We start from the raw sequence: 15,218 nt of genomic DNA on the forward strand, positions 1-15,218 counted from the left end.
CAATAGAAGGTGTTTGGAGCACTCTAGTAGTGTCTCTATTTGGAAAGATAACAAGGCATTTACAACTGTAATACAACATTCTAATTAACTGTGTTTGGAGCACTCTAGTAGTGTGTCTATGTGGCTTGATAAGTGGGCATTTACAACCGTAATACAACACTCCAATTTAAGGTGTTTGGTGCACTCTAGTAGTGTCTCTCATTGGCAAGATAAAAGGGCATTTACAACTGTTATAGAACACTCTGATTGAAGGTGTTTGGAGTACTCTAATAGTATATCTATATGGCAAGATAACAGGGCGTTTACAACCCTAATACAATACCACAATTTAGTGTGTTTGGAGCACAATAGTAGTGTCTCTCTGTGGCAAGATAAAAGGGCATTTACAACTGTAATACAACACTCCAATTGAAGGTGTTTGGAGCACTCTAGTAGTGTCTCTCATTGGCAAGATAAAAGGGCATTTACAACTGTTATACAACACTCCAATTGAAGGTGTTTGGAACACTCTAGTAATGTCTCTATATGGCAAGATAATAGGGCATTTCCAACTCTAGTACAACACTCCAATTGAAGGTTTATCGAGGACTCCAGTAGTTTCTCCAGATAGCAAGATAATAGAGCATTTACACCCCTAATACAACACTGTAATTGAATGTGATTGGAGCAGCACTCTAGTAGTGTCTCTATATGGCAAGATAATAGTGTATTTACAACCCTAATACAACACTCCAACTGAAAGTGTTTGGAGCACTCTAGTAGTGTCTCTATTTGGAAAGATAACAAGGCATTTACAACTGTAATACAACATTCTAATTGACTGTGTTTGGAGCACTCTAGTAGTGTGTCTATGTAGCTTGATAAGTGGGCATTTACAACCGTAATACAACACTACAATTGAAGGTGTTTGGTGCACTCTAGTATTGTATCTATATGGCAAGATAATAGGGCATTTACAACCCTAATACAATATCACAATTTAGTGTGTTTGGAGCACTCTAGTAGTGTCTCTCTGTGGCAAGATAAAAGGGCATTTACAACTGTAATACAACCCTCCAATTGAAGGTGTTGGGAGCCCTCTAGTAGTGTCTCTATAAGGAAAGATAACAAGCCATTTATAACTGTAATACAACACTCCAATTGAAGGTGTTTCGAGCACTCTAATAGTGTCTCCATAAGGCAACATAACAGGACATTTACAACCCTAATACAACACTCTAATTGAATGTGTTTGGGGCACTCTAGTAGTGTCTCTATATGGCAAGATAATAAGGTATTTACAACCCTAATACAACACTCTAATTTAAGGTGTTTGGAGCACTCTTGCATTGTCTCTCTCTATGGCGAGTTAAAAGGGCATTTACAACTGTAACACAACACTCCAATTGATGGTGTTTGGAGCACCCTAGTATTGTCTCTATATTGGAAGATAATAAGGTATTTACAACTGTAATACAACACTCTAATTGAAAGTGTTTGGAGCACCTTAATACAACACTCGAATTGAAGGTGTTTGGAGTACTCTAGTAGTGTCCCTATATGGCAAGATAAAAATGCATTTACAACTGTAATACAACACTCCAATTGAAGGTGTTTGGAGCACTGTAGTAGTGTCTCTATTGGGAAACATAACAAGGCATTTACAACTGTAATACAACATTCTAATTGAATGTGTTTGGAGCACCCTAGTAGTGTGTCTATGTGGCTTCATAAGTGAGCATTTACAACCGTAATACAACAATCCAATTGAAGGTGTTTGGTGCACTCTAATATTGTATCTATATGGCAAGATAACAGGGAATTTACAACCCTAATACAACACTCTAATTGAATGTATTTGAAGCACTCTAGTAGTGTCTCTATATGACAAGATAATAGGTTATTTACAACCCTAATACAACACTCCAACTGAAGGTGTTTGGAGCACTCTAGCATTGTCTCTCTAGGGCAAGATAAAAGGGCATTTACAACTGTAATACAACACTCCAATTGATGGTATTTGGAGCACTCTAGTATTGTCTCTATATTGGAAGATTACAAGGCATTTACAACTGTAATACAACATTCTAATAGAAGGTGTTTGGAGCAATCTAGTAGTCTCTATTTGGAAAGATAACAAGGCATTTACAACTGTAATACAACATTCTAATTAACTGTGTTTGGAGCACTCTAGTAGTGTGTCTATGTGGCTTGATAAGTGGGCATTTACAACCGTAATACAACACTCCAATTGAAGGTGTTTGGTGCACTCTAGTAGTGTCTCTCATTGGCAAGATAAAAGGGCATTTACAACTGTTATAGAACACTCGGATTGAAGGTGTTTGGAGTACTCTAATAGTATATCTATATGGCAAGATAACAAGGCATTTTCAACCCTAATACAATACCACAATTTAGTGTGTTTGGAGCACAATAGTAGTGTCGCTCTGTGGCAAGATAAAAGGGCATTTACAACTGTAATACAACACTCCAATTGAAGGTGTTTGGAGCACTCTAGTAGTGTCTCTCATTGGCAAGATAAAAGGGCATTTACAACTGTTATACAACACTCCAATTGAAGGTGTTTGGAACACTCTAGTAATGTCTCTATATGGCAAGATAATAGGGCATTTCCAACTCTAGTACAACACTCCAATTGAAGGTTTATCGAGGACTCCAGTAGTTTCTCCAGATAGCAAGATAATAGAGCATTTACAACCCTAATACAACACTGTAATTGAATGTGTTTGGAGCAGCACTCTAGTAGTGTCTCTATATGGCAAGATAATAGTGTATTTACAACCCTAATACAACACTCCAACTGAAAGTGTTTGGAGCACTCTAGTAGTGTCTCTATTTGGAAAGATAACAAGGCATTTACAACTGTAATACAACATTCTAATTGACTGTGTTTGGACCACTCTAGTAGTGTGTCTATGTGGCTTGATAAGTGGGCATTTACAACCGTACAACAACACTCCAATTGAAGGTGTTTGGTGCACTCTAGTATTGTATCTATATGGCAAGATAATAGGGCATTTACAACCCTAATACAATACCACAATTTAGTGTGTTTGGAGCACTCTAGTAGTGTCTCTCTGTGGCAAGATAAAAGGGCATTTACAACTGTAATACAACACTCCAATTGGAAGATTACAAGGCATTTACAACTGTAATACAACATTCTAATAGAAGGTGTTTGGAGTACTCTAGTAGTGTCTCTATTTGGAAAGAAAACAAGGCATTTACAACTGTAATACAACATTCTAATTAACTTTGTTTGGAGCACTCTAGTAGTGTGTCTATGTGGCTTGATAAGTGGGCATTTACAACCGTAATACAACACTCCAATTGAAGGTGTTTGGTGTACTCTAGTAGTGTCTCTCATTGGCAAGATAAAAGGGCATTTACGACTGTTATAGAACACTCCGATTGAAGGTGTTTGGAGTACTCTAATAGTAAGATAATAGGGCATTTACAACCCTAATACAATACCACAATTTAGTGTGTTTGGAGCACAATAGTAGTGTCTCTCGGTGGCAAGATAAAACGACATTTACAACTGTAAATACAACACTCCAATTGAAGGTGTTTGGAGCACTCTAGTAGTGTCTCTCATTGGCAAGATAAAATGGCATTTTACAACTGTTATACAACACTCCAATTGAAGGTGTTTGGAGCACTCTAGTAATGCCTCTATATGGCAAGATAATATGGCATTTCCAACTCTAATACAACACTCCAATTGAAGGTTTATCGAGCACTCCAGTAGTTTCTCTAGATAGCAAGATAATAGAGCATTTACAACCCTAATACAACGCTGTAATTGAATGTGTTTGGAGCACTCTTGTAGTGTCTCTATATGGCAAGATAATAGGGTATTTACAACCCTAATACAACACTCCAACTGAAAGTGTTTGGAGCACTCTTGTAGTGTCTCTATTTGGAAAGATAACAAGGCATTTACAACTGTAATACAACATTCTAATGGACTGTGTTTGGAGCACTCTAGTACTGTGTCTATGTGGCTTGATAAGTGGGCATTTACAACCGTAATACAACACTCCAATTGAAGGTGTTTGGTGCACTCTAGTATTGTATCTATATGGCAAGATAATAGGGCATTTACAACCCTAATACAATACCACAATTTAGTGTGTTTGGAGCACTCTAGTAGTGTCTCTCTGTGGCAAGATAAAAGGGCATTTACAACTGTAATACAACACTCTAATTGAATGTGTTTGGAGCACTCTAGTAGTGTCTCTATATGGAAAAATAACTTGGCATTTACAACTGTAATACAACATTCTAATTGACTGTCTTTGGAGCACTCTAGTAGTATGTCTATGTGTATTGATAAGTGGGCTTTTACAACCGTAATACAACACTTCAATTGAAGGTGTTTGGTGCACTCTAGTATTGTATCTATATGGCAAGATAACAGGGTATTTACAACCCTAATACAATACCACAATTTAGTCTGTTTGGACCACTCTAGTAGTGCCTCTCTGTGGAAAGATAACAGGGCATTTACAACTGTAATACAACATTCTAATTGACTTTGTTTGGAGCCCTCTAGTAGTGTGTCTATGTGGCTTGATAAGTGGGCATTTACAACCGAAATACAACACTCCAATTGAAGGTGTTTGGTGCACTCTAGTATTGTATCTATATGGCAAGATAATAGGGCATTTACAACCGTAATACAACACTCCAATTGAAGGTGTTTGGTGCACTCTAGTAGTGTCTCTCATTGGCAAGATTAAAGGGCATTTACAACTGTTATAGAACACTCCAATTGAAGGTGTTTGGAGTACTCTAATAGTATATCTATATGGGAAGATAACAGGGCATTTACAACCCTAATACAATACCACAATTTAGTGTGTTTGGAGCACAATAGTAGTGTCTCTCTGTGGCAAGATAAAAAGGCATTTACAACTGTAATACAACACTCCAATTGAAGGTGTTTGGAGCACTCTAGTAGTGTCTCTCATTGGCAAGATAAAAGGGCATTTACAACTGTTATACAACACTCCAATTGAAGGTGTTTGGAGCACTCTAGTAATGCCTCTATATGGCAAGATAATATGGCATTTCCAACTCTAATACAACACTCCAATTGAAGGTTTATCGAGCACTCCAGTAGTTTCTCTAGATAGCAAGATAATAGAGCATTTACAACCCTAATACAACGCTGTAATTGAATGTGTTTGGAGCACTCTAGTAGTGTCTCTATATGGCAAGATAATAGGGTATTTACAACCCTAATACAACACTCCAACTGAAAGTGTTTGGAGCACTCTAGTAGTGTCTCTATTTGGAAAGATAACAAGGCATTTACAACTGTAATACAACATTTTAATTGACTGTGTTTGGAGCACTCCAGTACTGTGTCTATGTGGCTTGATAAGTGGGCATTTACAACCGTAATACAACACTCCAATTGAAGATGTTTGGTGCACTCTAGTATTGTATCTATATGGCAAGATAATAGGGCATTTACCACCCTAATACAATACCACAATTTAGTGTGTTTGGAGCACTCTAATAGTGTCTCTCTGTGGTAAGATAAAAGGGCATTTACAACTGTAATACAACACTCTAATTGAATGTGTTTGGAGCACTCTAGTAGTGTCTCTATATGGAAAAATAACTTGGCATTTACAACTGTAATACAACATTCTAATTGACTGTCTTTGGAGCACTCTAGTAGTATGTCTATGTGTATTGATAAGTGGGCTTTTACAACCGTAATACAACACTTCAATTGAATGTGTTTGGTGCACTCTAGTATTGTATCTATATGGCAATATAACAGGGTATTTACAACCCTAAAACAATACCACAATTTAGTATTTTTGGACCACTCTAGTAGTGCCTCTCTGTGGAAAGATAACAAGGCATTTACAACTATAATACAACACTACAATTGAAGGTGTTTAGAGCACTCTAGTAGTGCCTCTCTATGGCAAGATAAAATGGCATTTACAGCTGTATTACAACACTCCAATTGAAGGTGTTTGGAGCACTCTTGTAGTGTCTCTATATGGCAAGATAATAGGGTATTTACAACCCTAATACAACACTCCAACTAAAGGTGTTTGGAGCACTCTAGCATTGTCTCTCTATGGCAAGATAAAAGGACATTTGCAACTGTAATACAACACTCCAATTGATGGTGTTTGGAGCACTCTAATATTGTCTCTATATGGGAAGATAACAAGGCATTTACAACTGTAATACAACACTCTAATTGAAGGTGTTTGGAGCACTCTAGTAGTGTCTCTCAATGGCAAGATAAAAGGGCATTTACAACTGTAATACAACACTCCAATTGAATGTGTTTGGAGCACTCTAGTAGTGTCTATGGCAAGATAAAAAGGCATTTACAACTGTAATACAACACTCCAGTTGATGGTGTTTGGAGCACTCTAGTATTGTCTCTATATAGAAAGATAACAAGGCATTTACAACTGTAATACCACACTGTAATTGAAGGTGTTTGGAGCACTCTAGTAGTGTCTCTCTATGGCAAGATAAAAGGGCATTTACAACTGTAATACAATACTCCAAATGAAGGTGTTTGGAGCACTCTAGTAGTGTCTCTCTATGGCAAGATAAAAGGGCATTTACAACGGTAATACAACACTCCAATTGAAGGTGTTTGGAGCACTCCAGTAGTGTCTCCAGTTGACAAGATAATAGAGCATTTACAACCCAAATAAAACACTCCAATTGAAGGTGTTTGGTGCGCTCTAGTAGTGTCTCTATATGGGAAGATTGCATTGCATTTAAAACTGTAATACATCACTTCAATTGAAGGTGTTTGGAGTATCCTAATAGTGTCTCTATATGGCAAGATAACAGAGCATTTACAACCCTAATACAACACTCTAATTGAAAGTGTTTGGAGCACTCTAGTAGTGTCTCTATATGGAAAAATAACTTGGCATTTACAACTGTAATACAACATTCTAATTGACTGTCTTTGGAGCACTCTAGTAGTGTGTCTATGTGGACTGATAAGTGGGCTTTTACAACCGTAATACAACATTTAAATTGAAGGTGTTTGGTGCACTCTAGTATTGTATCTATATGGCAATATAACAGGGTATTTACAACCCTAATACAATACCACAATTTAGTCTGTTTGGACCACTCTAGTAGTGTCTCTCTGTGGCAAGATAACAGGGCATTTACAACTGTAATACAACACTACAATTGAAGGTGTTTAGAGCACTCTAGTAGTGCCTCTCTATGGCTAGATAAAATGGCATTTACAGCTGTATTACAACACTCCAATTGAAGGTGTTTGGAGCACTCTAATGGTGTCTCTAAATGGCAAGATAACAGGGCATTCACAACCCTAATACAACACTCTAATTGAATGTGTTTCGAACACTCTAGTAGAGTCTGGCAAGATAATAGGGTATTTACAACCCTAATACAACAATCCAACTGAAGGTGTTTGGAGCACTCTAGTAGTGTCTCTCAATGTCAAAATAAAAGGGCATTTACAACTGTAATACAACACTTCAATTGATGGGGTTTGGAGCACTCTAGTACTGTCTCTATATGGAAAGATAACAAAGGTATTTACAAATGTAATACAATACTCCAATTGATGGTGTTTGGATCACACTCTAGTATTTTCTCTATATGGGAAGATAACAAGGCATTTACAACTGTAATACAACACTCAAATTGAAGGTGTTTGGAGCACTCTATTATTGTCTCTATATGGGAAGATAACAAGGCATTTACAACTGTAATACAACACTCGAATTGAAGGTGTTTGGAGCACTCTAGTAGTGTCTCTCTATGGCAAGATAAAAGGGCATTTACAACTGTAATACAACACTCCAATTGAAAGTGTTTGGAGCACTCTAGTAGTGTGTTATGGCAAGATAAAAAGGCATTTACAATTGTAATACAACACTCCAATTGATGGTGTTTGGAGCAGTCTAGTATTGTCTCTATATGGAAAGATAACAAGGCATTTACAACCGTAATACAACACTCTAATTGAAGGTGTTTGTTGCACTCTAGTATTATATCTATATGGCAAGATAACAGAGCATTTACAATCACAATACCACAATTTAGTCTGTTTGAGGCACTCTAGTAGTGTCTCTCTGTGGCAAGATAAAAGGGCATTTACAACTGTAATACAACACTCCAATTGAAGGTGTTTGGAGCACTCTAGTAGTGTCTCTCTATGGCAAGATAAAAGGGCATTTACAACTGTAATACAACACTCCAATTGAAGGTGTTTGGAGCAATCTAGTAATGTCTCTCTATGGCAAGATAAAAGAGCATTTACAACTGTAATACAACACTCCAATTGAAGGTGTTTGGAGCACTCTAGTAGTGTCTCTATATGGGAAGATAACAGGGCATTTATAGCTGTAATACAACATTCCAATTGAAGGTGTTTTGAGTACTCTAATAGTGTCTTTATATGGCTATATAAAAGGGCATTTACAACCTTAATACAACACTCTAATTGAATGTATTTGAAGCACTCTTGTAGTGTCTCTATATGGCAAGATAATAGGGTATTTACAACCCTAATACAACACTCCAACTGAAGGTGTTTGGAGCACTCTAGCATTGTCTCTCTATGGCAAGATAAAAGGACATTTGCAACTGTAATACAACACTCCAATTGATGGTGCTTGGAGCACTCTAGTATTGTCTCTATATGGGAAGATAACAAGGCATTTACAATTGTAATACAACACTCTAATTGAAGGTGTTTTGAGCACTCTAGTAGTCTCTCTATGGCAAGATAAAACGGCATTTACAACTGTAATGCAACACTCCAATTGAAGGTGTTTGGAGCACTCTAGTAGAGTCTCTATATGGGAATATAAAAAGGCATTTACAGCTGTAATACGACACTCCAATTGAAGGTGTTTGGAGCACTCTAATAGTGTCTCCATATAGCAACCTAACATGACATTTACAACCCTAATACAACACTCTAATTGAATGTGTTTGGAGCACTCTAGTATTGTCTCTATATGGGAAGATAACAAGGCATTTACAATTGTAATACAACACTCCAATTGAAGGTGTTTGGAGCACTCTAGTAGTGTCTCTATATGGAAATATAACAAGTTATTTATAGCTGTAATACAACCCTCCAATTGAAGGTGTTTGGAGTACTCTAGTAGTGTCTCTATATGGCAAGATAACAAGGCATTTACAACCCTAATACAACACTCTAATTGAATGTATTGGGGGGACTCTAGTAGTGTCTCTATATGGCAAGATAATAGGGTATTTACAACCCTAATACAACACTCCAACAGAAGGTGTTTGGAGCACTCTAGCATTATCTCTCTATGGCAAGATAAAAGGGCATTTATTAGTTTTGGTTAAATATTTATTTTTATAGTTCTGTGATGAATGGTGCATTTGAAAATCTAAGGAAAGATGCTATGATTGTTATTGAAATGGATTTTTGAAATGAACATGATATATGTGAATAGAAAAGGGTAGAATACAATAAGTGAATAGGGGCCGATATGTTTTACATATCGGAATGTATACATTGGGTCCGTTGTTCGACTAGACCCCTCGTTAACGTGACTATAGGCGAAAGCGGTCCTGTCACGGGTCAAAACTTATCAGAAAGCCTTTTAGTCTTGATAATTGAGATGATGTGTGCAGTATGCTAACTCCTTACGTATAAATACGCGGCGGGTTGTCACAAGATGTGACAATTGCAACTATGAAAGGAATATAGGAAGGACGTAACTGTGAACTTAAAACCTTTTAGTCTTGATAATTGAGACTTATCATATAACGTTTATGCGATTGTTTAGAGTGAGGCTAGGGTACCATCCCCTTACCAGTCCTACTCAACTAGGGTATTGTAACGTAATAGTGATTAACACTAGGACATGATTAGTAGCCCTCAGATTGTATTTGATACCAGTAACAGGGCGTGTACAGTTCCAACCAAACGGTATACGACTCCGACTGAAAATGAGAACCAGAACTGTACGGTTTAATACTCATAAAAAAATTATGAGATTTAGAGCATATTTTACCATTCATCAACGGCTCTTGATGCACAACCAAACAACAAAATTGAAATTTTATGAGAAAATTGGTTATTTGTCACTCCAAAACCTTGAAATTTGAAAATTGTCACTCTAAACTTTAAAATTGTAAAAATGCCACTCTAAACTTGATTAATTCCTAATTTTGCCTTTTATATTGTATTCTTTGATATTAGTCTTGTTAAAAAAATAATAATAATAATTACTAAAATACCCTTCTCACTAAAAACATAACTCCTGCTTCTCTCCCTCTTCTTCATCTCACGAACCCTAAACAGTAAATACGCCCAATCGCCTCCTCTTACTATCGCCACTTTCGCCGTGCAACGAGCCTAGGTAATTGTGATGAATCAAAGAGAGATCAACATAATTTCTTGAGAAATTGTGGAGAATTTAGGTGGAACTGAGAAAAAACCAGTAAGGATACAGTAACAGGTATAAAAGATAAATTCTCCAAAATTAATATTATTTTTCATTAAATGAATCCATAGGAACAAAAGCCTTATATAGGCGAAATGAATACAACAGAAATTAGTTAAATTTTTTTTTTTTTTTGGTTCTTACATGGCCCGTAGGCCTACAGCATTTCTTCCAGATTAAAAATTGGCTCAGTTGTACCCCCTTTTCCCAACCATACAATCTACCCTGTTTAGCTAGTCTATGTGCTATGCCAAGCTTTGGATGCTCTCTTCCACAGTGAATAGTAGCAATTTTTGGTAGATGTTGTCTCTGAATGACCCATACCTTCCAGATTTCATTGTATGATCTCCAATCGTTAATCACATGTGGATTGGTTGTTAAGGCTGACACTACTTCCTTTGAGTCTGAGAACAGCTGCCCCTCCCCTTTTGCCTTCTGTACCAGCAATTGGTATCCTTCCAACACAGCTATTGCTTCGGCTTGTGCCAGGTTCACAGCATAGATAGCTTTGGATAACCATTGAATAACTCTCCCCTCATATAACAGATAAACTCCTATCCCAGCTAAACCTCCAGGAGTCCATGAACCATCTACAAAACATGAGTAGGAGTTGTTGACTTGTCCCTCTAACCTTGTCACCACCACCCCTACTGTCATCTGTCTTGTCGGTGACATTCCCGCGATTAGGATTCTAACCTGACATGAGTCTCTCTCTCTTTTATAGAAAGCTCGACAAGCTTCTATTGACTGCCTTTTCTCACCATACACTACCTCATTTCGCATTCTCCAGACCGCCCATAACATGCTTAGAAAATCACAGATCTCTGGTTCTGACAATCTCTCAGACATGGCCTCCATTAGTTCTTTGAACCCTCCAATTATATCCTCAGTTCTGAAACATACCGCTAATACAAGCCATGCTCTTTTGGCAAACTCACAATGAAAAAGAGTATGCATGATCGTTTCTGGCTCCTTCTGACATATTGGGCATATGGGAGAAATTTGCCTGATTCTGTACGATAGAATTGCCTTCACAGGCAAAGCTCCTTTAATACATCTCCAAAAAAATATTTTCAGTTTCGGGGTAAGCTTTGTACCATTCCATAACCAGTCCCAAAATTTCTTTTCATTAGGCTGATTGGGTGTTTCCTTTAGTAGTTGATAGGCCTTCTTTACTGAGAATTGCCCATTTTTTGTGTATGTGAATAGCAGGGTGTCGGGTGCTGGGTCTGGAGCAGGCTTAATTGAATCCATTGTAGTAATAGCCAGTGCTTGACTAAAACCAAACAACTGCTGCAAGCAATCAAAATTCCATTGTCGGGTATGGGTATCCATTAAGGATGAGACCTTTGCTTGTCTCTGATTTGCCGTAAGTGCCCTCTTCATCTGCTAACTAGGGAACCATGGCTGCGAATAAATTGCAATATTATCCCCATTTCCAATTTTCCAAGCAACATGTAACTCTAAAAGTGGCCTGAGTTGCATGATTTCTTTCCACAGTTTAGAGCACCTGTTTCTTCTCTGTATTGACCAAAAGGCGCCCCTAGGAAAATATTTTGCTTGCAAAGCATTGACCCACTGAGTGTCATCTCCCCTTGCCATTTTTCACACCATTTTGAGTACCAATGCCTTATTCATTTCACACAAACTTCTCAACCCCAAACCACCCATCACTTTCGGTGTTGTTACATTCTCCTAAGCTACATATGCTAGACTTTTCTTATCGTGTTTCCCACCCCAAAAGAAATTGCGGGCAATTGCTGTTAATTTTACAATTACCTTCCTTGGCACGGTAATCGTCCCCATTGCATAGATTGGTAAGCTGTCTAACACTGATTCAATTAACACCAATCTCCCAGCATGTGTTATAAAATTAGCTTTCCAGTGGTTGAGCCTCTTCTCAAATTTTTCTATGAGATAGTCAAAAGATCTTTCACTATCCACAGCAATTGGACATCCAAGATACTTCCCGTCAGCATCAGCTTCTGTGACTTGGAAGCTATTCATGAGGATTCTTTTGCTTCCGGCTGATGTGTTTGCCGAGAACCAAACTTTTGATTTCGCTTCATTGATAGTGAGTCCTGAAACATAAGAAAAACAGTTAAGAATGGAGGTAAGGTTAGTTACCTCCAGTGATGTAAGTTTCCCCATGATTAGAAGATCGTCAGCGAATAATGAGCAAGTTATTGGGTTTGCGGGTCTTGCAATTTTAAGGCCCGAAATCAGACCCGATTTGAGGCTGTGGTTCAGTAGTCTCGCTAACGGATCCATTGCAATAATGAATAGGTAAAGAGACATTGCGCATCCTTGACAGAAGAAAGAACCCGTCTCCAGTGCCATTGACGAGAATTGTGTATCTAGCTGACTTCACACATGCCTCCACCCACTTGCAGAACCGATTAGGAAACCCATATTCTTGTAATAGATGAAAAAGGAAATCCCAATTCAATCTATCAAAAGCTTTCGCTAGGTCGGCTTTAAGCACAAAGTGCTGGTCGTCACTGAAGGGTTTCTTGAAGGTGTGTATGACTTCTCTCAACAGAATCACATTGTCAGAAATCTCTCTTCCAGGAATGAAGGCGGTTTGAGCATTGGAGATGATTTGACTCATCAGTGGTTGCATTTTTTTGGCCAGTAACTTAGAGATGATCTTGTACACCACATTGCATATGCTAATCGGACGAAAGTCAGACACTTTCGTTGGTGTATCAATTTTCAGTATTAGAACCAAATTTGAGTGCACATTTGCAGGTCTCATGACTCCTGTGGTGAAGAAGAGTTCCACTTCTTTTATGATTATTGGGCCAAAAAATTTCCATTGCTGCTGAATTAGAGCTGCATTGAAGCCGTCCGACCCCGGGGATTTCATTGGGCCGAGGGTGCTAATAGCCCAAAATATATCGACTGCTGTTGGTATTTCATCCAAGCCCGCGCATTTAGTTTGGGGGATTTTTACAATTTCCTCCCTGATGTCCTATGTAAACTGATGGAGAGTGGAAGCCTCAACTGGGGGGTCGGCTTTGTAAACTTCCTTGAAGTGAGTTACAAATTGCCTTCTTATCTCATCTTCCTTTACTAGCCAGACTCCTTCGCTATTTAGAATTGCTTGAATTTTGTTTCTCCGTCTCCTAACCACTGTGGTCATATGGAAAAATCGCGTGTTTTGATCCCCCATTAAATCCCAATTCAACCTCGAGCGTTGCAGCCAATAAGCTTCTTGAGCTGCTAAGAATTCACTGTGACTGGCTTGTAGAGTTTTAACCCTTTCCCTGACCGAATCTGTTTGAGGTAGGTTGATTAGCGCGTCCATCTCCTTCTCTATTTGTGTGACTTCCCAATTCGGATCTTTACTGCCCTTTCCCCATATCCTAACTTCTTTTTTAAAATTGCCACACAGTTGTTCCCAAGATTGCTCTCGGTTTTGCCCCGCTCTTGCACATAAATCCCCGAAATCCTGTTGCGATGACCACCACTGTTCCACCCTAAAAGCTTTTACCTTTCTTTTTGGTTTTGGTTCAGTTCTTAAAAGAATTGGAAGATGGTCACTTGAAAAATTCGGAATGTGAAAAACTTTTGAATTTGGATATAAGTTTACCCATTCAGCTGTCACCACGGCTCTATCCAGCCTTTCAAGAATCAAAATTAGTTAAAATGACTAACTAAATTGTTCAATTGCATAACAGAAAAAAATCAGCCAGTTGACGTAACTGTTTGAACTGGCACAACACCTTACGACTCTGAAGGCTATTGTTCTCCTACTTGTGGGACCCCCTGGTCAGGATCAAATGGCCGGGGCCCAGTTGCAGCGACGCAGCTTCCGATTTCCGCCAGCCCCATGTCTCTAACCGCGTTGCCCTTTTTATTCAAATCCCCTCCTTCCTCGCTTGTTGAATCTCGGTGGCGGAGGAGGAGGAGGAGGAGGAGGAAGAGGCATGATGGTAATCGAATGTACTTCGTGGTCGAATGTCTGGAGGAGGCAATGGTCTGGAGAAGAGGCGCAATGGTAATTGAAGGAAGGAGGTGATACATAAACAGGTGCATTAGTTGAATCATAAGGGTATAATCGAAAATACATAAATACGTATACCAAAATAGTATTTTTCAATAATTTTTAATAAAAATAGTATAAAAATACAGTATAAATGACAAAAATAGGAATTAACTAAGTTTATAGTGGCATTTTTACAATTTCAAAGTTTAGAGTGGCAATTTTCAAATTTCAATGTTTTGGAGTGGCAAATAACCAATTTTCCCAAATTTTATTGGTACTATATCTATATATCCAACAACAATCTCATACACTTTTTTTATTTTTCATTCTTATTTGAATCGATTTCAATATATATCATTAAGATTGTCAAGATAAGCCTTGACTGAAAGAATTGATGTTAAGAGAAATCGGTTTGAAATCAGAGACATGATTAAAAAAACTGAATACAATTGTACCCCGAAATTGTGAAATTAGCAGAAATCGTAAAATAATGAAAGGCTGACAATCTGAAGTCCTAAACACTCTGCTTGAGGTTCTTTTTATCCAAAAAAAAAACAAAACAAATAGAAACCTAGAATCACAATAATTGCACACGTAAGAGTATAAGAAAATGAAACAAAAGGCCAGTGACGAACTAGTTTTGGGAATATTAATAAAAGCAACATCTTACTGTATATGAAAATGGCAATTCCTTCGATGTTGCAACAAAATTAAATTTATCAACTGGAATTTCTCGACAGAATGTTTACCAA

At 37.9% G+C, this 15,218-nt stretch overlaps 1 protein-coding gene across 1 annotated transcript; it reads right to left on the reverse strand.

Moving 5' to 3' along the window:
• Positions 1–12,170: 12,170 nt before the first annotated feature.
• LOC144563626 (uncharacterized) lies at positions 12,171–12,626 on the reverse strand. The gene has a single exon (XM_078313108.1). The coding sequence runs from the start codon at positions 12,624–12,626 to the stop codon at positions 12,171–12,173; it is 456 nt and encodes a 151-aa protein (XP_078169234.1).
• Between the last annotated feature and the right edge of the window lie 2,592 nt (positions 12,627–15,218).

Source organism: Carex rostrata, chromosome 12, assembly GCF_964058835.1.
Source record: "Carex rostrata chromosome 12, lpCarRost1.2, whole genome shotgun sequence".
Taxonomy (NCBI): Eukaryota; Viridiplantae; Streptophyta; class Magnoliopsida; order Poales; family Cyperaceae; genus Carex; species Carex rostrata.

What these genes read in the sequence shown, in the direction of transcription:
- LOC144563626 (XM_078313108.1), bottom strand. Translation starts at nt 12,626, where the DNA reads ATGGGGAAACTTACATCACTGGAGGTAACTAACCTTACCTCCATTCTT.